We start from the raw sequence: 26,201 nt of genomic DNA, 5'->3' as shown, positions 1-26,201 counted from the left end.
CCATCTCTAAACTAGTTCAAAAACAACCCACTTACTACTACTACTACTACCAATATCTCCAAGCCTGTAGTCAGTCCCCAAACTACATTCCAATTCCAGCCCATCCCTACCAGTTATGTCAAACAATTACTATCCAAACTTAAACCTACTACCCTAGTAGTGGATGGCATCCCAACAGAATACCTCCAGTTGACTGCTAATGAACTTGCCTACCCAATCTCTGTTTTACTTAACAGATCTATATCAGAAAGCACCATCCAACCAATCTGGAAAACCTCCTACATCATCCCTTTATATAAAGGTGGAACATCCACTGACCTCACCAACTATTGCCCTGTTGCCATCCTGTCGCCACTAGCAAAAATTCTTGAAAAATGTGTACATTACCAACTTATGCCATACCTACTTAATAACCAACTTCTCTCTCTTACCCAGCATGGATTCTGCCCTGCCCACAGTACAATCACAGCCCTTTTTTCCTTTACAAACCTCATCAACCAGAAACAGGCACTTAGGTAAACTAACATATTCTTGGAATTGTCAAAAACCTTCAGTATAGTCAACCATCCCAAACTGCTTCACTCCCTTACTAATCTTGGCTTTAGTGATCACGCGCTAGCCTGGTTTCAAAACTATCTACATGGTAGACAACAAGCAGTTTGATGGGACAACAACCTATCCTCACTGCTGCCTTTTACCACAGGAGTCCCACACAAGGGTCCATTCTGGGACCCCTTCTATTCTCCCATCTTCATTAATGATCTCCACAACATATGCCATGACGCAACTGTTATACAATATGCTGATGACTCAACATTAGTGTGCTCAGCCAACGACCCACACAAACTCCTCTCCATTACCCAAAAAGCCTTCCAAATTACAGAAACCTGGTTTCTTAACAAAAACCTATTACTTAATCCGAAAAAGACTAAACTTTTGCTATTTAAAAACGAAACATATCCATCTCAATGCCCAACACATTCAATATTGTGTCCAGAGATGGGACTATCATCTCTCCAGACACTCATACTATTGACCATTGACAACAACCTCAAGTTTGATCAACATATAAATCAAACTGTTAAAAACATTTACAAAAACTGGGCAGTCTTTATAAAAGCAAACCAATCTAACCCAACCTGCTAGAATAACCATAGCTCAAACCCACCTCCTCTCCACACTATTCTATGCCACTCCCATCTTCACCAACCTACCCAAAAATTAAAATGGCCAAGCTTAACATCTGCTACATTCAAATTGCCAAATTTACTATTATCATGCCCACCACTGTCATTCACTAAATCAACTTAACTGGTTTGAATTCCCAAATCTCCTCTCATTCCATCAGCTTTCTTTTGCCCAGAAACTCCTACTACTTCCTGAAAAAAAAACAGCACTATCTAATCTATTTAAACTACAAACTAATACCAGACAACTTCACTCTAGTGATAAAAGACTAATCAAGGTGACCAAAAGCAATAACACAACAGGTGACTCCCTCTTCCCTAACTACTTCGATAAAATTTGGAACTCATTACCTTGTGCTATTACCTCAGCCAACTCAATGGTTACATTCAAAAAGCTATTAAAAGAACACCTAAAACTCGCATGGCTATGCCCTTGCTACCCACCAGGTTGACCCTTATCATACACACCCTCTGACCCACTCTTGTGCTCCTTTTCACTTCTATCCCTTCAGGAAGAATCGTGACTCCTCCTTATAGTGCCTCACCTGCAAGCACCCATACCAACAGTCAGCAATTATACACATTCCAACTTTAAACCCAACCACATCTCACAAAACTAACCCTAGCATCCACTCCCAACCCCCTTTTACTTACATTTGTGTCAATCAGTGTTATTACTGGAAACCAGTACATTCTAAGTACTACTTTACTCTAACTTAAACTATAACAATGTGTGAGAAGGTCACACTGAAAAAACAATCAGTAAAAACTAAATGAAAACTCCAGCCATCTGGAACTTCCAATGAGTGACCTCTCAAACCTCTTGAATCAGAGGCACATAGGATATATGCAATTGACCCCTATGAACACCAGGTGTTTCAACTAATTGGCGATTCTGAATGCCCATGACTTGTTTTGTCATTTTAATGGACAATTTAAGGCCAATAAAGCCAAACCCCACTAGCTGTGGATATGCATATTTTGGCCTTGTTATGACCTCATCAACACAGCACAAGCAGAGTGTTTGACTAAGCATAAGAAACAGAAGGGGTCCTTCTTCTTCCCTTTCTGGATGTACATATCACTTACTTTTCCTATTAGGTTGCTCTGGTTTTCCTACGGCAATTCTATTCTGAAAATTACATGCTTGTACATCACTTATGTGCATTACGCTTTAGACGTAGGGCATACATCTGAAGTACGGTGCCTGCAAAGAGCTAAGGCTTTAGGATGTTGGCTGGATGTTCATTTATCATCTGCAGGATATCCCTTTAGTAAGGAATGCTGCAACAGTGAGAAGCAGGACATCTACTGTTATGGTAAGATCTTACACAGCTCTGCTTCATGTACTTCATGCACAAAAACAAATAAGAGTTGAAATGACATGCTTTAATATGTGTCTTCAAATATGCACCAGGTTTAAGTCAGAAGAAAATCTATCCTAGGATATTTGGAATTGTACATCAGCATCAGGAATCCCCCCCCTTCTGATTGTAGCAATAGCTCAAACCCACTCCAATTAGTACTTATTTCCAGATAGCATAATTTTAATACATAAAAAGTCCTGGTGTGACAGGATTAAGTAAAGAAAAAAAGCTATTTAACAAGAACTTTAACTTACTACATTGGATTTGCTTTAAAAAAGTTTGTTAGCCTGTCACTTAGGGGAAAAAATAGCAGAATGTCTTTTTAAACTTGAAAAGATTGTTAATTTACAGTGTACCACATCTCATTGCACAATGCAATAAATGATTCCAAAAAGGTAAACATGAGGTATGTGATATCTAGCTGGTTATACTTTTGATCCAAATACATTTCAAAAGGTCTGTAGATCTACTTCGCTTCTGCAATCAACTAATCAGTAACAATTAAGAACTTGACAGCATCAGTTTTAAGCAGCTTTAAACCAAAACCATGCCAGCAAATTTAATCATGACCAAACAATTTTAATACGTGGCATTGCCAGCCCAGCTATCTGGAATTTTGTAAGCAATCATATGTCATTTGTGAATATCAACCTGATTTACATTTGTAAGACAAGCATATGAGAGAACTATGTTATGTTTATATTAAACTACTGGTGTACAAGTGTGTGTTGAACAGGGTTTGTACAATACTGAGTTTCAAGGATGTGTCCATAGTGTAACCTAATGGAAAAGAACAGAAGTGTATATAAAGTATATACCTTTGCAAATGTATGTTTTAATAATAGAAGCTGGAACATACAGAGTTAACTTACAAAATGAAGATAAGTTGAAATTACGTGCTTTACAGTGTGCTGTAAAAGTTAGTTTCATTGCAGCAAGAAGACAGGTTGTCTAGAGCTAGAAGTTTTTTCTAGTGTCTGGGAGAAAAGTATTTACTATGTTTAAAATATAATGTGTTTTATTCTTCTATGACTTCCTAGCAGCTGCACATCTGAAAGATGTGTGTTTTTTAACACAAATATGTTATTTTCTGGTTTAGCTTGGGAACTGTCAGGTGACAAAAAGTGATGTTATCCAGGCTAACCCAGCAGTAATATGTGATAATGATTTAAGAACTTTCTCAGAAGAGACTTTGCATTTTGTATCTTGTCTTGGACCTAGAAGCATCCATTCAGCACTTCTGCCTGCATGTTGCTCTATAAGTAATTATTTAGGGCATAGTATCATTTAGATATAGATAGGAATAGAGTAAAGATTAGTTTAGATGTTTTCTGTATTTATTTGAGACTGTTCTGCAATGTTGTTTAAAAATATTTCCTGTGATTCTTAACTCTGCAGTTACTGTGTTGATTGAGTATTGTCTTGCTGTTTTATTTATTATTAAATATATTTAAACCTATCTTTGTGGCTGATATTTGTGAGACATATTTAAGCTCTGAGAATACTTGCGTATGTATTTGGTGACACTGTACAGGCCACTCCTAAGTAGCCTAGCAAGTCTTGGTCACACTTGCCATTTGGATAATAAACAACATTATGCAAATGATGGTGAAGGAATTTTTTTTTTTGTATTTTGTTTCTTGTATTTTGTAGCTTTAAGAATGGAATTTAAAGTAATTGAATTGAATTATTGATTGTAATTAATGTGCCTGGATTTATAAATAAAAAGATTGTAGTTGGATGTTTTTTATCCGATGAAGTCTCTTTGAGGGACGAAAGTGCTTATGTATGAGTGTGTGTGTGTGTGTGTGTGTGTGTGTGTGTGTGTGTGTGTGTGTGTGTGTGTGTGTGTGTGTGTGAATCAAACCTCAAAAAGTGTTTGTCAGCTACTGTGGCAGAGACACAAAGCACTGGTTGCACATAGACAGGGTGCTGCAGGTCTTGGCTTAGTCACTCAGCTCAGATCTCAACTCTGTGGCTGTGCCAGTGGGGAGTCTTATTGAGGATCTGGAGAAAGAGGGAGAACCCAGCCCCAGCCCCAGACTGACTGTGGTCTCTGTGTGCTCTTAAGGGAAATTGCACTTGATGCAGAGAGCTGCATCTGGAAATACTGCATGCAACTGATATTCTCCCAGTGAACATCCCCCCACAGGTGCCAGTTCTGAGGATTGGGGCTCCTTGATTACAGGTCCAGTGTGGGGTTGTCACATTTGGTTGGCAGTGTTGGGATCACCATATCACATATCGGAATTCAGTGGTGTGGATATTGAACTCCTGTAGCCTGTAAACAGTAGTCACCAAATAAGGTTTTTGTACTCTCAAGCAGCCACACAGTGAAAATTCAGAGTTTCATATCACAATCGTTTTATTTATTTTTTGTTACCTTAGTTAGTCAGGGATAATAGGCAATGATGTCAGCAGAGGATTATGGCAAGCTGACAGGAAGCCATTTGGCTGAGATGTGCCAAGCCCAAGGACTGGTACATGCCAACCTGACTAAAGCAGAAATTATTGCAGCCGTAGTCACAGCTGCATCACAGACCAGCAACAGGAAGACAACCAGACTGGCCTTGGGGATGTACAGCTTTCAGAAAATGGATAGTTCAACTTTACCTCAGAGGACTTAAAAATCCATCTGAAGTTAGAGACTTGAACTGGAGGCTAAATGTTTGGAAGTAAATTCAGAGAGACTGCAGCGCTTGGAGGCCAAAGCAAAATCAGCAGAGATACTGTGGCATTTGGAAGCCAAGGAAAATTAGAGACTGGTAACATGAAAAGGAGATGCTGACTCTTCACCAGGGTCAAGGAGGTAATGGGGAAAGGAATAACCAAACACCAGAAGCAATAAAGGTCAGTAAATTTCTTCCACAATTTGTGGAGGGTGATGATTTTGATAGTTTTATTCATATGTTTAAAAGGGTTTGTAAATGGTATAATGTTGACCAAGTGTTCTGGGTATTGTTCCTGGCCCCCTTACTCTATGGTAAAGCTGTAACTGCTGATCTGAAATCGTTGTCTTCACTTGATCTTCAACCCTGTGGGCCAGGGATCCATATCGGCCGCATATTCAGCATATGATCTGAGCTCAAAGCTCCTCTCCTTACCCATAATGCCCCGGTCTCCTTCCTCCATTCAGATCTCGTTTGCCTCCTGTGAAGTCCACAATGTGGTCTGAGCTCTCTGCTACTGTTACTGTGGTAAGTGTTGTTTTTTGGGGTTAATTCTCTATCTCCCTAGTTAATATCTCTCTCTCTGTTCTTCTACATGCCCGTTTGCGTGGTCACCAGTAAAAAAAAAAAAAAAAAAAAAAACTCTGGTTTTCTCTTTCTTTCTCTCTTCTGTAGCATCTGTGTTTGAGTGCTTGTGTGTGTGCTCGGCCTGCTTTGGGAATGGTGGACACTCCCAAGCCAGCGTTCAGAAAGTGCACAGTGTGTGGCCGTAAGCTTTCCCCAGCCGATGGCCACACTCTGTGCGTAATGTGTTGGAGGAGGCCCACCTTCAGACCTCTTTCTCCATCTGTGCCAGGTTTAATCCCTGGGCACTGAAGGACAGAAGGGATAAATTAATTGTCAAAGGCCTTCTTCCCTCCTCCGGGTCTCAGGTACCTGTGCCTCCAGCTTCTGCTTCTACCTCCTCCCTGGCCTCGGGGACTCAAATCCCGTCTAAGATGCCCGGGGATGGGGATAAGTCATCCAAAAAAGACAGGCCGAGAAAGTGATCTCCGGATTGTTCGGCTCCGACCGGCCCTCCACCTAAATGTAGGTCGGCTCCGAGACCGGAGTCTCCCCAGCTCCATTCTCTCCTGATCCGGTCGCCAATGCAGGCTTCTTCTTGCCGTCCTTCCAGGCCGGTGTTGGTCGCCGCTGCCTCCTGCTCCACTCGGAGCCTTAATGAAGCGGAGATGTACAGGATGATGCTGAAATTTATCTGCACCCAGATTCAGATGGGAGTCTTGCCTGCCCTCTCTCCCTCTGGAGCGGGCAGCATGCAGCCATTTTTCACCCTGATTAATTCTTCTCCAATCCGACCTTTGGTTTTGGAGTCCTTGGATCTGAGGACTCTGAGCGGTTGTAGGGTCGGCACCGATGGCACCTTCTACCTCTATGCCGGCTATCACCTTGAGTAGGTCAGATCTGACTGGGTCGGATCTGACAAGCTCTCGGAGCCATAGCCTCAGCGTCAGATCCGAGGAGGTGGTTTCGGAGCACAGCCTTCCTCTCGGTATCCCAGAGCTTGGAGGCTCGGCTCTGGCTCCCCCATCGGGTCGGGGGTGACAGCTCCTATTGGCCTTTCTCAGGATGTCCCTTTCAGCTTTCACTGTGGTGGAGAGGGTTCTCTCAATTTTGAGAACCTTGACCATCTCATACTCTGACTCCACCCTGACTCCCTCTGTTTCAGGTATGGTTCCAGCCATTCTGCCATCTCAGGGACAGCATGCCGCCACTTTGCCTGAGGAAGCTTCTGCTTGGGTACAGCAAGACGTATGCAAGTCCTTCCCAGAGATCCCCACTGATGAGGCCCCTCCACAAATGTACACGCAAAAGGAGGCACTTAGACTCCCCACTGGAGGCTCTCATCGAAGACACCGACTTGGAGGAAAGGGAAGGTTCCACCCGGTCACCCCTTGAGGATGTCTCCTTTGGAGCTATCATGGATTTTTCCACCAGTAAGGGGGGTGGTCTGCCCAGAAACCAACCTCGGACAAATCAGTGTTCTTCAAGGTATTTGGCACAGGACCCTCTACTTCCTGGGTGTCCCCTCCAGCAGATCCTTTATTGAATCTGATAACATCTCAGGAGTGGAAGGAACCGGACACATTGGATCCCATCCCCAAATTCCCAGATAAAGTTTTGAGCCCCCCTTCAGATAGGTCACACTGAAATAAGGGGTCCCTGGTTGATGCCGTGGTGGTGGCAGCTGCCACTAGGAAAGTGCTCGCTCAGGAGAGCTCCTACAGTTCATCCTCAGGACTGAGAGTCAAGGGTGATGGACCACTTCGGGAATTGGGTATACGCTTTAGTGACTTTTTTGTAAGAGCTCTGAATTACATGGCACATGCAGCGAGACCTAGTGAAGGAGATCACTGAGTCGACCCGAGTCCATGTCGGCAGAGGACAAGAAGTTGTTATCCGCTTGTATGGCTACTCAAGTCAGCCACGAATATTTCTATGCGTCTCCTCTCATGCTATCAAGGGAGACAGTTGAGCATCTGATACAGGCATTGTCATCAGGCGACACACCTGGCTGCAGCTCTGTTAGTTCTTGGAACCTTTTAAGATGTTATTCACCACTGCCCTATACAATGGTTCCTCCCTGTTCAGAAAGTCAGTACGAGAGATGTTAGTTCAGAGTGAGAAAGATGAGAAGACTCTGTCTGCCATCGGGATCCGCTTCACTGCCCCTCAACTATCCTTTTCTAGGAATCAGCGAGGGACTAAGAAGATGTGGTTCCAGAAATCTCAGACTTTCCCGCGATACTTAGCACTCATCCATGTGCAGAGAGGGATATAATAGATGTTGCCCTAGAGGCAGAAGAGGTCTGAGAAATTACAAGTCTCGAGAAACTTTCTCGGACAGACCTGCACAGCAGCTCTGAAGGGTTGCCTGACTGCTCGCCTCTGGAGGCAGCCGGGGGCCAGTTATCGCTTCACCTAATGGAGTTGGGAGTCCATCACAGCAGATCATTGGGTGTTGCTGATTACATCCAGAGGTTATTTTATCCCATTCCATGAATCACCCTTACCACCAAAACATCTCCCAGATGTCCCACCCGTGCACAGGGAGGAAATAGCAAAGCTGCTAGAAAAACGAGTCATCCAACATGTCCCCCAAGACCAGTCTGGATTAGGATTTATTCCAGGTTTTTTTTGGTGCCAAAGAAAACAAGGGACCGAAGACCAATTCTGGATCTGTCCACCTTGAACCTGTTAGTGGCCAAGACAAAATTCCACATGGTCACCCTTCAGCCTATTCTGCCATTCCTGCAGGAGAGCGATTGGATGTGCTTGATCGATCTCCAGGACACATACTATCATATCAAGATGGACAGACACTCTCAGAGGTTCTTCCACTTCTGGCTAGGAGCCAATCATTATCTGTTCAGAGCACTTCCCTTTGGTCTCACCACAGCCCCCAGGGTGTTTACCAAAGTTATGTCAGTAGCTGAGGCTCACCTGAGACTCTAGGGCATTCAGGTATTTCCCTGCCTGGATGATTGGCTCCTCACTGCCCCTTCCAGGCAACAACTTTGTCAAGCAAGGCATTCCTTTCTACTACTAGCCCAGAGGTTAGGCATCACCACCAATCTCAGCAAATCATCTCTGCCACTAATTCAGACCTTAGACTTCATTGGGGCTCGGTTAAACACGATTCAGACAAGAGTTTTCCTTACTCAAGACTGGATACGCAGCCTGAAGCTACATGTTCTTAAAGTTCTTCAAACTCACTCTCCGAAAGCAGAAGTGGTACTACGGATGTTGGGGTGCATGGTGGCCACGATCAGTCTTTTACCCTTGGCCCATGTCCACATGCAAATTCTTCAGTGGACCCTTTCCGTACAATGATCTCTGTTAGATCTCCCATTGTCTCACCCAGTTCAAATCTCTCGAGTGTGCAGGGACTCTTTTCGGTGGTGGATTCTTTCCCCGGATTTGGTTCGGGGACATCCTTTCATCTCATTATTTCCCAAGGCCACGGTGACTCTGGACACCACCCAGCTGGGAGGAATGGACAGTTCAAGGCACGTGGTCCCCCTATGAGACTACATGCATATCAACATCCTGGAGATGATGGTGGTGGTGCTTGTGTTGCAGGCTCTCCATGCTCATCTTCCCTCAGGAACGATTGCTATACAGACAGGCAATATGTTGGTGGTGTGGTACATCAACAAACAGGGGGGAACCAGACCTTACCCCCTTTGTCGTGAAGCCATGAGAGTGTGAGAATGGACGATCTCCACCAGACGGTTTCTGGTGGCAACGCACATTCCGGGACGGTCCAGCATTCTAGCGGTCAGGCTCAGCAGATCTATCCTGATGCCTTACAAGTGGTCTGTGAACCCTTCTGTAGTGGAACAGATTTTTCACAAGTGGGGTCAGCCTTGCTGCGATCTATTCGCCTCTCCTTCCAATGGAAAATGCAGTAGGTTCTTCGCTCTGAACCCGTCAGAGATGCTCTGACTTACGCTTGGCCTCCTGGTCTTCTATATGCTTATCCTCCTCTACCCTTGATACCAAAATTTCTTCAGAAAGCTCGCAGGCTGGGGAGCTTCGTGATCCCCATTGCCCCATTCTGGGCTTGCCAAGTCTGGTTTTCCTCTCTGTGGTCTCATCTGGTGACTACACTGTGGACATTGGATCCAGTCCCAGATCTCATTTCTCATCCCTCAGGGATCGACATCCAGACCTGGACAGTCTAAACTGCTTGGTTGCTCCAGTTCCCATAATTATCAGGACTCCTGGTTTATCTTCTCCCATCAGACAAATTCTGGTGGCAGCTCACAAGTCTTCTGCCAGGAAGGTATACTATAGCAAGTGGAAACATTTTTCTATATGGGCTTCGCAGTGTGCATTGGATCCATTTACTGCTTCAGTTTCTGCAGTGTTGGAATTCTTCTCAGGGATTTTTCAACAAGGCACCAGTTCGTCCACAGTCATAGTTCAACTGGCTGCAATTTCTAACTTTCATGTGTGGGAGAATATGGCTTCCTTGGCATCTTCAAAGCTTTGCAAGACTTTCCTTAAAGGTACATGTAATGCAATCCTATCTCACCTACATTCATAACTGATGGTCTCGGAGCCGAGAATCGGCTCCGACTCGGCCAATACACTAGCACAAAGTCTCTCATTGGCTGGGCCAACCCCCTTATCTCATGATGCACCACGCCCAAACCCCCAGATCTCATTTGCCGCTCCTAGAGTAACGACATGGTCTCGACTTGGCTGTGGCTAAGTACCCTTCTTTTTTGGCCTTTTGGTCGCTTTTTGGACAGCTAGCTTTAGAATTTATACTCAAACAGCTATTTTAATAGCTATCTGGTTGTTAGTTCAATTGTGATTGACTGTGTTTGTCTTTTGAATTGTTGTGGTAATCCCTTCTGTTTGGCGGGCTAGGCCCATTTGAGTTAGAGGGCCTTTGCCCTATCTCTCAGAGTGTTTAAGTTAGAGCTCCCCCCCCCTTCCCTCCTTGTGTGTTTTTGAGTGTGTTACAGTAGGTATGTCTGGTAAAGAAAAGGAACATAAGCCATTGGGCTTTAAAAAATGTTCGAAATGCAATTATAAGATGTCGTTGACAGATGGCCACGCCATCTGTGCTTATTGTTTAGGGGCTAAACACTTGCAAGAGTCTTGCAGTGTTTGCCATGCTTTCTCCTCTCGTGTACTTCACGAGAGAAAAACTAAGCTTATCCTGAAGGGTCTCATCAAAGCAGCCTTCGAGGAAGCTTTGGCTTCTTCTCCCTCTTCGAAATCGATGCAAAAGAAGTCTTCGGCTCCGACAAGTCCGTCGGAGCCGCCTGGAAAAAGGGCTAAATCTGTGTCCCCTTCCTCGGCTCCACTGGCCTTGGAGCCGAAGGATAGAGGATCTAAAGCTGGGTCGTCTCCCTCCTCGGCTCCACTGTTTTTTGGAGTCTCGGGATGAGAGAGCAGGTACTCTGTCCCCTTCCTCGGCTTCATTGGTCTCGGAGCCGCTGGAGAGTGTTTCTGCTCTGGGGTCGGTTTTGTTGGCTCCTGAACCGTTGGCGCCGAAAGGGGTCTCGGTTCTGCTCGAGTCTGCTTTGGCCCCGATCCTTTTGGAGCCGATTCGGATCCGGCCTCCTAGCCTTGTTTCGGAGCCAATAGGAAAAGTCGCTCGGCCCCCTTCTGTTTCCTCCAGGTCCTCCAGGCTTTCAGACTCGGATGTAGATAGGGTGGTCCAGAGGCTCCTCCAGTCACCTGTCTTATCCAAATTATTTTCGGCTCCGGCCCAGTCGGCCCCGGTGCCAGCCCCTTCGATATCGTTTCTTCCTCCTCCGACAACCTTGGTCTCATCTGAGTCGGAGTTCGTAGAGTCGGGTGAAGTCTTTGAGTCGGTCCCAAGACCCACTGCTAGTCTGTCGGCACCGTCTTCAGCTCCAGCCCTTTCTGTGCCTTCCAGAGGTTTCGGTTCTCGGGTGTCCTCAGCCGGGCCCGAGGGGGATTTGTCGGGGCTTCTGGTTTCGGCCTTGAGTCTCCCTCTTGGCGCCTCAGCTAGGGGAACCCCGACACCGGTCATGGTCTTGGGGACGGGCCTCTCCTCAGATTCTGGTGGGCCCGCCTTCGAGGCTATGAGGCACGCTCTGGCCAAGTCTCTAGTGACTTCACCTGAATCTGCGACTCCTTCCCTAGACACGGTGGCTAGAGCTTCTGGTGCCCCCCTGTCTTTGGACAGCGTGGCTCCTAGGCCTGAGGATTCCTCCTTGTGTGGTCCCCTTTTTTCTGAGGATCCTTCAGAGTTCGTGCCTGAGGAGCCTTCCAGGAAATAATTGTGCAAGAGGAAGCACATAGACTCCCCAGATGAGTCTGTCACCTCGGACACCGACTTCGATGATGTGGAGGGGTCCCCTAAGTCATCCTCTGACGATGTCTCGTTCTCCGATATCCTGGAGATTTTGAGACAGAGGGGCGACTGGCCATCCAAAACCCCTTCCACGGAGGAGTCACTCTTCCTCAAGGCCTTCGGAGCCCAACCCTCCGCCTCCTGGGTGTCTCCACCCTTCGATGAGTTACTGGACCTTATTTGTCGAAGGGTGTAGGAACACCCTGATTCTGTGGAGCCAGTTCCTTCTCGCCCCAACAAGTTTTTATCCGCACCCCCTGGCAAGGAGTTTCTAACCAAGGGAGTTCCGGTTGATGCTATGGTGGTGGCGTCTGCCACCCAGCAAGATGTGGCAGAGGCATCTACTTCTATCCATCCTCCTAACAAGGAGTCCAGGAGCATGGATAGGTACGGGAAGCGTACCCTGACGTCAGCGACCTTTACTCTGTGGTCGCTGAATTATTTATGTCATTTTACTAGGCTCCAAAGGGATCTCATAAAGGAGTTGGGAGATACCCTGTCGGGTACCGTGCCTGAGGCGTTGACGCAGTCTGTCAATGCCCAGCTATCTACCCTTTCGTCCATTGTTAACTCGTCCATGAGGCTCATATCGTATGAAGCCGAAGGGGCGGGTAGGGCAGCGAGTTCGGGCGTAGCCCTTAGGAGGCAAGCCTGGATGCACTTGTGTCACTTTGCAGAGGTGTTCAAGTCTTCCTTCACTGATGCTCCATTCGATGGGTCCTCCCTCTTTGGACCCAAGGTGAAAGACACACTCACTAGATGTGAGCAGGAGGGTAAGACTTTGTCTGCCGTTGGGGCCCGTTTTTCGCTTCCCTCGAGACCTTATCCCAAGGCTCAGAGGGGAGGAAAGATGTGATTCAGAAAGTCCCAAAAGTCTTTCCCTGCCCATCAGAGTGACCCCCCAGAGGCAGGGGGGGGGATTATTGTGGAAGACATCGCCCCAGAGGCGGTGGAGGCCCCCGCAACTCAGGAGACCGCGAATCCTTTCGTGGTTCCTCCTTCCAGCGTCCCTGAGGGACTGCCCGACTGTGCGTCTCTGGAGCCAGTCGGGGGTCGATTCTCGACGCATCCAAGGGCCTGGGGTTCCATCACTCAGGATCAGTGGGTGCTTCGTATCATCGCCAGAGGTTACACCATTCCCTTTATCCGTCCCCCTCCACCATCAAGGAAAATCCCGGACGTGCCACTCAGTCAACGGGATCAAGCAGCCATAGAGGTCGCAAAGCTGCTCGGAAAGGGAGTCATCCAGCCAGTCCCCGCAGACCAGACCGGATTAGGAACTTAATCAAAGTTATTTTTGGTGCCGAAAAGAACAGGGGACTTGAGACCCATTCTGGATCTCAGCCACCTAAACCGCTTCATAAAGAAGTCCAAGTTCCGGATGGTCACGTTGCAATCCATTTTCCCATTGCTGGAAAAAGGAGTATGGATGTGCTCCATCAATCTCAAGGACGCCTATTATCACATCAAGATAAACAGGGCATCCACGATACATTTACGCTTCCGCCTAGGAGCCAGTCACTTCCAGTTCCGAGCCCTTCCCTTTGGTCTCACCACAGCCCCCAGGGTGTTTACCAAATGCCTGGCAGTGGTGACGGCTCACCTGAGACATCTGGGATTCCAGGTGTTTCCGTATTTAGACGACTGGCTCCTCACCGCCTCCACCAGGCATCTTCTTATTCAAGCCGTGAGTGCTACCATCGAATTGGGACATCTGTTAGGAATAACATTCAACTGGGAAAAGTCTGTATTGCTGCCATCACAGCATGTTGCCTTTATAGGCACAGAGCTAGACTCTGTTGAGATGCGAGCATTCCTTCCAACAGAGAGGATAAAGATACTACAGAACCAAGTCCTAGCCTTACTACCCCGAAGCAAAGCCCCAGCCAGGATGGTCCTTCAGCTTTTGGGGTTGATGGCGGCTGCCATTCTTCTGGTCCCTCTGGCAAGATTGCACATGCGAATTCTCCAATGGCTCCTGTCGACCCAGTGGTCGTACCAAGATCTGCCCTTGTCCTACCCGATTCTCATTACAGAAACCTGCCGGCGAGATCTTCGTTGGTGGCTCCTCTCTTCCAACCTGAACCAGGGGCGACTCTTCTGCCCCCCCTTCCCTATTGCCACAGTGACCACGGATGACTCCCAGATAGGGTGGGGGGGCATTATCTGGACAGGACGGTTCAAGGCACGTGGCAGGATCATGAAACCCACTTACATATCAATGTCCTGGAGATGAGGGCAGTGCTTCTAGCATTGCAGGCACTTCACTGCTCTCTTCCCAAGGGTACCATCGCAATCTTCTCAGACAATATGGCAGTAGTATGGTACCTGAACAAGCAGGAAGGAACCAGGTCTTATCCTCTTTGCAGAGAAGCCATGAGAGTTTGGAACTGGGTGATCGCTTCCCAGAGATTTCTAGTGGCAACGCACATTCCGGGGAAGTCCAATGTGATAGCAGACAGGCTGAGCAGAGTTATTCTGATGCCTCACGAGTGGTCCCTGAACGACCGAGTAGTGGCTCGGATCTTCTCCAAGTGGGGGTTTCCCTGTTGTGACCTTTTCGCCAGCCCTTGGAACACAAAGTGCAGCAATTTCTTCTCCCTGATTCCCCCCGGGGGGGGGGGTCACCCAGGGACGCTCTAGTCTACAATTGGCCCTCCGGTCTGCTTTACGCCTTCCGTCCGGTCCCACTACTGCCAAAGGTGATTCAGAAGGTGATCTGCTTGGGAAGAAACATGATTTTGATCGCACCACACTGGCCCCGCCAAGTTTGGTTTCCTTTCCTTCGGAAGTATGCAGTGAAGGATCCTTGGATTCTGGACCCAGTTCCAGACCTCCTGACTCTTCAGTCAGGTCAGGCCCATCCATCACTGCGAACTCTCAAGCTAACGGCTTGGCTGCTCCACTTCCGACCTTAGTTAGACAGCATATCCTTTCGCCTGAGGTAGTCCGGATTCTGTTTTCTTCTCACAGAGCTTCCACTAAGGAAATATATTCTAATAAATGGAAAAGGTTTGCCATTTGGGCCCAGCAGTACAACCTTGACCCTCTGACAGCCCCGGTGTCCACAGTATTAGATTTTTTGGCAACTCTTTTTAGACAGGGTTCCACTGTCTCCACGCTTAAAGTCCAATTGGCAGCGATTTCTAATTATCATGTTGCCTTTGAGCCTTCACTCATGAGTCATAAGTTGTGTAAGGCCTTTCTTAAGGGAGCTTGGTTGCTTCGCCCCCCGGTGTCGCAACCTGTTTTGCCATGGGATTTGAATGTAGTTTTAGGAGCCTTGACGTCTCATCCCTTCGAGCCGGTGGCCACTTGTGAGCAAAAGTTCTTATCTTGGATGACTGCCTTCTTGGTAGCTATTACTTCAGCCAGAAGAGTTTTGGAGCTTCAAGCCCTCTCCGTTAAACCCCCTTATCTGATCTTTCACAAGGATAGAGTATCTCTAAGACTAAACCCGTCATTTCTTCCGAAAGTTTCTTCTGCTCTTTGTCTGCAGCAATCTATAGAGCTACCAGTTTTCTTTCCAAAATTTTCCAACAAGGCAGAGTACAGACTTCAGTTGGATGTGCATAGACAACTAAGGTTTTACTTGGATAGGACACAGCAGCAGAGGAAATCAGACCAGTTGTTTGTGGCCTTTGCAGATAACAGGATTGGCAAAGCAGTAACTAAGACCACTATTGCTAGGTGGATTAGGGATTATGTTTCATTTACTTATGCATCAACAGGAAGGGACCTTCCATTTCCAGTTAGAGCACATTCTACTAGGGCTATGGCAACTTCAGTGGCCTTCCACGCCAGACTGTTGGTGGATGAGATATGTGCAGCGGCCACTTGGGCTTCTCCACATACTTTTATTTCTCATTACAAACTGGACGATGCCTCTAGAGGTCGGGCGTCCTTTGGTTCCACAGTGCTCAGGAGTGTTTTCCAGTGAGCCTCCCAGGATCTAGGTGCTAGGGATGCTGTCCCATCAGTTATGAATGTAGGCGAGATAGGATCGCATTACATCTCCGCCCTCCTTCCCCCTACCTGTTGGATTTGGAGGAAACACTATTGTACAGTTGGAGTGGCTCATGTGAGTGAGTTGTTGTGGGGCAAACAAGATCTGGGGGTTTGGGCTTGGTGCATCCTGGTATAAGGGGGTTGGCCCAGCCAATGAGAGACTTCGTGCTAGTGTATCGGCTGAGTCAGAGCCGATCAGTTATAAATGTAGGTGAGATGGATCACATACATCTATCGTTATGGTAAGTACATAACTAAAAGTTTTCTTCTGTGACCCCCGGTGAAGGATCCTACACCACCGTGGGATCTTACATTAATGCTTCAGGCTTTAGTGTCACCTCTCTTTGAACCTGCAGCTTCAGTTGGATCTGCAATTTCTGTTCTGGAAGACAGCATTCTTAGTTGCCATCACTTCTGCCAGGAGAGTGTCGGAACTTCAAGCCTTGTCGGTCAAAGTCCCTTATATGTTTTTTCATAAGGACATCTTTTCTTCCCAAAGTAGCTTCAGAGGCCAACATTAATCAGATGATTTGTCTCTCGGTCTTCTTTCCAAATTTTCAAAATAAGTGAGAATATAAATTGCACTTGTTGGATGTACACAGACAATTGCATTTCTGTTTACACAGGACAAAAGCATTTTGTAAGTCTGACCGTCTCTTTGTTTCTTACTCCAAAGCCTTTTTAGGGAAACCACTCTCCAAAGTTAGTATTGCCTGCTGGATTTCTCAATGTATCATTCGGGCGTATTCTGTCAGGGGGCTTCCCCACCAGGCCAGGTGAAAGCACACACTACCAGATCTATGGCCACTTCTACAGCTTTTTGGTCCAGAGTTTCATTGGTCAATATCTGTTTTGCAGCCACTTGATCCTCATCTCATACCTTCATTTCTCATTATAGGTCGGACATCGTATCCAGGAACAGGGCATCCTTTGGCTCCCCTGTGCTCCAGAATATCCTTCCATGAGGGCCCCCCAGGGGTTTAGTAGCTGTGGACTCTGTCCCACAGGTTGAAAATCAAATGAAGACTACTTCAGATAAAAATGTTATGTGCTCACCATAACATTCCATCTGAGTAGTTGTTCTTCATTTGTCTTCAACCATCCCCCGGCCTTGTCTGAACTGTTTGTTGGCTGTGTAAATATAGAAGGTGGACACCTTTGGGGTGTCCTTTGTCCTCCTTTTTGTTCAGGAATTTTTTTCTGGTAGTGACAAGGTCCTGTTGGGTCAGGTGTGAGTGATTGGGCAGCAAACTCGATCTGAAGGGAGGAAGGAGACCAGGGGAATTGTGGGTAAGTGGAGGAGCTTTGAGCTCGGATCAGATGCTGGATATGCGGCCGATTCGGTTCAGATATGGATCCGTAACCCACAGATTGAAGACAAATGAAGAACAACTACTCAGATGTAACGTTATGGTGAGTACATAATTTATTTTTTCTAAATTGTCTAATACTGATTGCTTAAATTATAATATGGTTAAAAATTGTTTATTAGAATGTTTTAAGTTAACACCTGAAGCTTATAGAAAAAAAGTTTTGTGAGCATAGGCGTAAGGCAGATGAATGTGTGTGTGATTATATTGCTGAGTTCAGAGGTGGGTGAGTGGGTGTCAGGTCACCACTTTTGAAGTGGTGCTGGCAGACCTTTTGGTGAAGGAACAAGCCCTTAGCACTTTGCCTTAGGACATGAGAATCTGGTTGGCTGATAGAGAATGCAATACTGCGGATGAGATAGGGAAAAAAGGAGATCTATACCTAGTAAGCAGGGCATCACTGCATAGGAAAGGGATACCCAGTGCTGCAAATGGGTCTAAGGGAACTCATGGTGGGAAGCCTGAACCACCCCAAAAGAGTCCGCTAGTAACAGGAGAAGCTACTAGTTCAGATACACAGCCAGGATCAAGGGTTAAATGTTTTAAATGTAACCAGTGGGGCCATGTAGCATAGAAATGTCCATGGAGGCAAGGTGAGAAACAAAAGGTAAGGGAGCCAGCAAGTGGGAATAAAAGAATGCCAGTGGTAAGTTGTCTGGAGACAACAAGGGTACCAAACTACCACAAGAGGTTATATCCTATCTTAGTAGATGAGAAACAGGCCACTGCTAAGAGAGAGATGGCCTCTGACCTAACCATGGTGAAGCCTGCAATGGTTAAAGAGGAGCACTACTTGCTTGGGCAGCCTACTGCAGTCAGAGCTGTAGGAGAGACCCCATTCCAAATACCTTTGGCTAGGGAGGGTGGAAAAAGAAGCAAGTAGGTGTGTTTGAGGCAATCTCTGCAGATGTCCTGATAGAGAATGATTTTGATAATGCAGTACCTTGTGTGCATGCAGTTACACGTAGTCAGGCTTGGAAACAGGCTCCTCGATTACTGGTCCAGTGGAGGGTTGTCACATCATATGTGAAAATAAAATCCCTTGGCTATGGAAAAATTATTCATTATTCCTCTGTACAAGGGTGGGATCAATGCAGATCTATCTTTCAAACTATTGAGTAATTGCCATTTTATCTGCCCTATGAAAAAATATTAGAAAAATGTATTTGTCTCGACTGTATATCAGAGAGCCAGCTTCTGTCTCCAAGTCAACAAAGCTTCCATCCTAATTACAGCACAACTACTGCTTTGCTGAATTTTGTTAATACTTTCAACACCCGTAGAACTGCTGGAAGCCTATCTTCCTAAACACATCAAAGACTTTTGATAGTGCCTGTCACTAAAAATTCTTACATAAACTCTCATCCTTAAGGGCTCACCAACTCGTCACTGCAGTGTTTCCAGTAGCTATAGCTTAAACAGAACACAAGCAATGAAATTGAAAAATGATTTCTCCACCTCAGTGTTAAACTTTACAGGTGGAGTCTTACAATATCGGTTGATGTTTATGAAGTTCCTAAGATCCTAACATCATCTCTCCCTGATTGAACAGTTCCTTCCATCCACCCTCAGCTAATGAAGGCCCTTGTGAATTGGACAGATGTGTACTTTTATATCACTTGTTAACACTCTAGGTGTTGAATCTCAGATTTGGTCAGTCGGTGGCTATCAATAAAATGCCATGCAGGGTCAGAATCTATGATTCACATTGCTTAGTGGCATCAGATGCTGGCACACCTTCCCATCAGACTCTCTGAGAAAAAAAGTTAAGTATTTTTGTAGGGAGAGAGGGTGAAGGTTCCTTGTACATCAATGGTTATATTAAGAAAATATATGTCTGTTATATGTATGAGGGGATTCTTTCCTGTAAATCACAGATACTCTCCCACATTCTTTCAGTTTTTGGACTGCCCTTACATCCTGTGACTGCTGTGGGTGTTCCCAGTAAGTCAGACAAATTTCTATCTATCAAGATGTATTATTGTAACAGTAGAAGTGCCAGATTATAGTTTGTCTTGATTTGTGAGTAGTGTGTTTATTCGTTGTTTGGGGAGTGAACTAGAAAGCTTTTCACTGCTAAGCACATTTTAATGTCACAGCATAAGCTGGTAAGGGGAGGGAGTATGCTTCTGAGCACAAGAACTTCCAAGGAAGGATATCCTCATGTATAGGTCATCGGAGGAGGAAACTCCTTTCAGATCACCCTGTATGGTAAGAGCATATCTGTTACAGTTTTGCAGATATCTTTCAGATACTCATTTGAATATTTAAAACAGGAATGTTTTGGTACTCTTGTTTTGAAAATGTAATTCCTGGGCTGACCATTTTTTTCTTTATTGAGTATGTCGTTTCTTCCTCAGGCTTGGCAGTTGAGGTTTAGCCACCTTGTGGGATACGGTGCTAAGTATTACTCCTATCTCATGTCTAGAGCAGTCGCAACCATGGTCTGGAAACAGTGTTTCATGAAGAATCCATTTGACAGGTAAAATAACTCAACTGTTCAGAACATTTTCAGTTGTATGTATTTAAAAGTGTTTACATGAGAGAAAAGTAGTCGATTGCCACAACTAAGTTTATGAAACAGTTTAAAAATAAGCTGTGTCTTCACTTCTCACAAATAGATGGTTATATTGTCCAGGTATTACTAGTTAACCAGATTTGAAGCATAATTTGTTTTAATGTTTTTCTGATGAACCAGAGCACAAATCTGAACTTGATGACTGCCCTTTATTATTCATGGATTGGACTTGGTTAATCTTCTTCACTGATCTAACTTCATCAATAAAAGTTTGAAGATCCTGCTGTCAGAGATATCTGCTTACCCTTTAGTGTGCATGCTGTGACAACATGCTAGATACTTAACCTCATATCCAACATGCCAGTTCTTTTTTGTTTGTCACATGGTTCAAATTAAGATCCTTGCTGTTGTTGTAGGAAGGGCCAGTGTTTGCATGCCAAATAAGCATCCATAATGTCCCTGACAAACAGATTACTAGCCAAGACCTGCACTACCATTGCCTTTCTGTCTTAAGGATGGATTGAGTGTAAAATGTGTTAGTGTTTCAAACCTGCAACTTTAAGATTCCATAAGGAGAATCTTAAGGTCCATCTTTTAGTGAAAAAGACAAAAGGAATCATCATGCTTCCCACATGAAGAATGGGGGGCGCTAACCACCATGCTTTTCTGGTATAAGATAAAGCATCACTGCAGGCAGGTTATTTTCTAGTTCTCCAGAGTGTATAACAGTGTTAGGCTGGTCTGTGGTCTAAGCAGATGCTGAGCATGACCTGTGATTCTGTAGGTTTGATCCTCTATCAGTCTTTATTTTAGCAGAACAGAAGGGAAGTGGAGGAGGCATATATCTTGGAATGCTTGTCTCAGTTGTCCCCCAGCCTGACTGGAGCTTGTGGCTTACCAACCTGATCTCAAGGAGTAATCTTGATAGATCAGCAAAACTGGGGCCAAGGTCTCCTGTCCTCTCCTAGGAGCTACCTTAAGGTCCATTTAGGCTAGTCAGCCACTATAGAAGGTGGTCTGTCATGACTTTCAACACCAGGGCTTCTATCTCATGGCTTGAACATCAAACAGGTATTTGATGCCCGGTGGGAGTTGTAATCACAGGTGAAAAGTAGCTGCCTAATGGCATATGGTCTGATGCCAGTATCATGCCTATATTCAGCATGTGCCACCTTCAGCTGGTGTCTTATGTTGGGTGTATGTCACTTGGCACCCAACAAGAATCAGGTGCATGCTCACCTTTTTTCTTTATGCATATCTTCAGTGTTCTTGAATCTGAGAGTCAGGCCTCATCTGACAAGATTGTACGTCACTTCTCAGCTTTCTGAACTCTCTTATTTTTTTTTGTGTTTTTTTTCAGTGCTTTTCCACCCTGCTGGTTTAGTGCTTGGGAATTCAGCCCAGCCACGTACCTCTCAAACTGGGTCATCCTTTTTAGATTTAAGGCAACATTTTTTTTCCTATATCAGTTGGACTGTGGGCAGACTTTACTTGGCTTGTCTGATACACCTTCCGACCACCTGAGCTATGTTTGCAGCTCCTCATGCTTCCAGCCTGTTATGTTGGAAATACCTGTAGGTTGGGCAAGTGTATACTCATATAAGGATCTATATGACTGTGGGTTTGTCCTACTCTCCTTTCCCTAAAAAGCAGGTTTAATAAGCGCAAGTTTGGAGCTATGCACTTATTAAACCTGCTTTTAAGGGAAAGGAGAGGAGAACAAACCAGGAGTCATATAGACCCTAAAGTCTATTTTCATGTTGTGGAAAAATAATGGAGAAGGTAATATTAGATAAGTAATTGTCAGAACTGGATAGGCTGAGACTTGAAACCATATATCAGCATGCATACAGATCTATTACCACCTGTAACATGATGTTCTATAACAGTATGATATAAACTATGAATGAAAAATTGTGCTGTGATGTAATTTATATAGATTTAACTTCAGCATTTGACAGGGTCATACACATAACACTGATCAATAAATTAGTACAACTAGGTATTGATGTACTCTTGATAAGATGGATAGCTGCATGGCTTACAAATAGACATGGCAAGTATCATACAGCAACTGGACAGACTAAATGCTTGGTTACAGTCAGGGTGTCCCACAGGGCTCTGTCCTAGGCCCTTACTTGTTTGGATTGTATCTTTCAGACCTAACTTTTTCATCTGATGTGTTCTACAGTCTATATGCAGAAGACCTGAAATTGGGAAAACTAATTACATGTGTTACAGATAAGGCATGTCTGCAAAATAACTTGACTAAATTGACTATTTGGGCACAGGAGAATAATATGTTGATAAATACATCAAAAACTAAGCATATGAGATTTCGTAGGCATAAATTGAAATGTGAGTATGTAATACAGCACACAGTGATTGAAACTGTAGACTCATTTAATAACCTGGGTGTATCGGTAGATTCAGCTGTGAGTTTTTCTAGTCATATCAACCAATTGGTTAATGATAGTTATAGAACTATAGGTTGTATAAAAAGATTTATAAAGTCTAGGAAATCAAAAATAATGAAGTAATTGTTTATTAGTTACATTAGACCCAAATTTGAGTATGGAATAACAGTATGGAAACTGAATAAGGAAACAAGCATGAATAAACTGGAACGAGTACAATGGAAATATACCAAGTGTATCCATGGATGTGAAAATTTAAGTTATTATGAAAGACTAAAATATCTGAACTTGTACAGTGTCGTTACAGATATATAAGAGGAGATCTTATTCTGGTGTATAGGGCATTTAGTGACAACTACCTCTGGGAATGTTTGGCTTTAACAAAAAGTAGTAGAGAATCATCAGACAACCTATGTAGGAGATTCTATAGGAATGAGAAGTGTATTAACTGGTTCTCTGACAGAGTAGCTGATGCATGGAACAGACTACCAAATTACATTAAAGCAAGTACTAGTTTAGATATTTTTAAGAACAGCCTGGATACTTATTATGGGAACAAGTGTTTTGGTACTTTGGCAAGCTAGATGGGCATTAATGCCTGTGCTTGAAATATTTGTATGTATGTATGTATATATTACTGATTAGCAATGTAGGTGTAAAATCCCCATTATTTCTTGAGTTGCAGGAACGTGCTTAGTGGTCACTAGGGGTGAATAGGCAAACTCAGAGATGAGATCACTTATGCATTTGGCAAGTCTGATCATGTCTTGTAGTGAGAGAGGTGCATGGAAGCCCCTGAGCATATGATCCTCAGTACTTTTTGATGAATTTTGATTGGTGGAGTTGAACTCAACCAAGTGCTCATCAAGAAGGATCTTCTCATAGATCACGTTATATGGTAAGAAAATATATGTTAATCTAACATCACTTGGTTTGTTTGATGTTCCCATAATTGGTGTTACTTCACCAGTCAGAATCAGCAATTTTTTCACCAAAGTCCTGTATTTGTTGATGTCATCTCTGTTAGCTGATGCATAGTATTATGTAAAGCCAGCTCCATAAGTGTGCATGCCCCCAGAGCTTGCAAGTTCTTTTTGGCCATTTTCACAATTACATTTTTATCCTTGTCATTATGTATACTGCATTTGCTTGCCAAACCATTGTAATTATCATATTTGTGGATCCAGCCCGCATTTTCTGTACTCTTTTGTAGATGAATATGACTTCCTTAACTGCCATAAGTGTTAGAAATTCAGTTCAGCTACATGATATCAAAGATAAGACAAGTTGCTAGCCCACTTTGCGTAGATGGTGACAGTCAAGATCTTTACATGGGAAGACTGCTAGGAGGGTTCTTTCTTTTCATATCCCCAAGCATAGGTTAGACCATCACCACAAGGATTTGGTGGCCATGTAAGGCCTGAGCATCTTCAAGATATGTCCAGTCTCTTTCTAGCCCCTGAACCCTTTAGATGGCAAACTCACCCTTCAGTAGGGAAAGCTTGATTGTGTAGATGTCGTCAGCATTAATTGTTAGCCATGGGATTGAGAGGATGCATCTCAAAGTTCTTGTACTGTCTTTTTTAAGTTAGGTACATAAGGTCTGTGATGATGTGAGTTTGCACCAGCTATGCCAGAGAGAGTAGGGCAGTGCGTGTGTAATGTATACCAGCATAGCTAGCTGGAGTTTTGTAAAGAATTTTGTCATTTTTATATCAATCTGATTTGTACAGATGCTTGAGTTAAAAATGTAATGTTAAGTTGTCAATCTCGCCTTCATTCTTGCTTGATGGGTTCGGAGCCGATCCTCGGCTCCGACTCGGCACTTGCTTTAGCTCGAGAACTCCTTTTACCAGCTCGAGGCAGCCCCATATCCCATGATGCAAGGCAGTAAGTATCCAGATCTCGTTTGCCGCTTCGCTTAGGAGGTCTTCTTTTTACCAGCTCCTGGTAAGTTGTTCACTTTTGTGATTTTTCAAGCCCCTTTTTAGTCTAAAACTAATTTTTGATAGTTTAAATTTAATTTCTAACCCTTTCTGACAGAAATTCCCTGTCTCTTTTAATTTTTGTTAGTCAATTCCCTATCCCATCCCCTGTTAGGGTGTGTGTGTTGGTGTTTTATAGAATACCTCTTGGTATTTTGTTTAATTTAATTTAATTTGACTGGTGTGTGTGTATTGTGTGTTCGGCACCATGTCAAAGGAGAGGGTTTCAGGTTTTAAGAAGTGTGACTCGTGCTGTCAGAAGATGTCTCTGACAGACGGTCACACTTCTTGCCTGTATTGTCTGGGCCCTCTTCACCTGCAGGACTCCTGTGCTATTTGTCACTCCTTCAGCCAGAGAGTCCTGCAGGAGAGAACAAGTTGATTCTTAGGGGCCTTCTTAAGCCGGAGGGCTCTCCGGCTAAGTCGGCTCCACCAAAATCAACAAAACCTGCCAAGGCCCAGGCTTCTGTATCTAAGCCTGCGGCCTCGGCCCGACTGCATTGAGTCGAGATCGGCTCCAGCTGGAGCCGATTCTGGCTTGACAAAGCTTCGGCACCGATGGCTATCGGTGCCGAATCTGTATTGTCCACTTCGATGTCGGCCGATCGGTTCCGACACCCATGTGGCACAGGCATCGGTGTCGGCTCGATCGGCTCCGACACCGTTATTTGGTGGCTGTATCGGCTCCGCTGGAGCCGATACATCGAGACGCTCTGTCGGGTCCGAGTCGGCGCCGACAGGATCTGTAGTATCGGCTCCGATGGCTCATTCCAGGAAGAGGTCGAGGTCTCCTTCCTTGGAGCCGATACTTCGGCCCGGCTTCACCTCTTCTATCGAACGGAGCCATCGGAGCCGATCTTCAAGGTCATCCAGGTTGTCAGATCATGACCTAGAGAGAGTGGTCAGTAGATTACTCAAGTCACAGGTACTGGCCCAAATGTTACACAGCCCGTCTCAGCAGGCGACTGTTGGTCCACACCCGTTACAGTTCCTCCTTCAACTCTACCCCAGAGCTTGGAGTTGGAGTCTTCGGCATGGTTACTGCTACGGCTGGAGGACGGATACCCCCTTCTGTTCCTTCAGCCTCTACTCTTATCTCCTCTTCCTTAGAGGCATTCGGTGGTCGGGCTTCCATGGTCTCCTCCGAGGGGGTGAGTGGCATCGGACCCTTGTCTGAGCCCGCTCTTCCCCTTGGAGCCTCGGCCTTGGTGAGCTCGGCTCCGACATCTGCCTCGGAGACTTCCCTTTCGGTGGCCCCTGGAGTTCCTGGCTCTTCGGAGCGGGTTCTCTCGGACCTGCCTGGGAGGGGAGCATTCGAGGTGATGAAGAGTGTACTGGCCACTGGTATCAGTCAGCAGTCTGTTCCCGTAGCTCCTCCCTCTATAGTACATGTTGACATCTCTGCCACTTCTCTTGCTATAGGACCCAGAGATCCTCCGCCTCAGGTTTCCCCATTGGAATTTCCCCTCTTCCGAGGATTCTCCTGATGTTTCGGAGATCCTCCTAGGAAGAGGACTTGTAAGAGGAAGCATGTAGACTCCCGAGTCTGTCACCGGATACTGACATTGATTAGTCAGTGGAGTCCCCTAGATTCCACTCAGAGGATGTCACCTTGTCAGACATCCTAGAACTTCTGAAACAGAGGGAAACTGCCCCACCAACAATCCCTCTGTGCATGAGTCACTTTACCTAGAGGCGTTTGTATCTCGGCCCTCCACCTCCTGGGTGTCTCCGCCTTCGACCCCTTATGCAGGTTATTGCACGAAGGCGTGGGCA

At 45.2% G+C, this 26,201-nt stretch overlaps 1 protein-coding gene across 1 annotated transcript in view; it reads left to right on the top strand.

Moving 5' to 3' along the window:
* The window catches only part of LOC122801544 (mitochondrial intermediate peptidase-like), a 470,643-nt gene that overhangs the window by 239,167 nt on the left and 205,275 nt on the right, over nucleotides 1-26,201 (top strand). The window contains exon 2 of the mRNA XM_044070972.1: nucleotides 19,866-19,987. Coding sequence (XP_043926907.1) covers nucleotides 19,926-19,987 — 62 coding nt within the window. The 5' untranslated portion in view covers nucleotides 19,866-19,925. The remainder of the gene's footprint in view (nucleotides 1-19,865; nucleotides 19,988-26,201) is intronic.

This window comes from Protopterus annectens, chromosome 5.part0, assembly GCF_019279795.1.
Source record: "Protopterus annectens isolate FY-2018-M chromosome 5.part0, PAN1.0, whole genome shotgun sequence".
Taxonomy (NCBI): Eukaryota; Metazoa; Chordata; order Ceratodontiformes; family Protopteridae; genus Protopterus; species Protopterus annectens.
The sequence above is the reverse complement of the archived record's forward strand: the minus strand, read 5'-3'. Positions and strand labels throughout refer to the sequence as shown.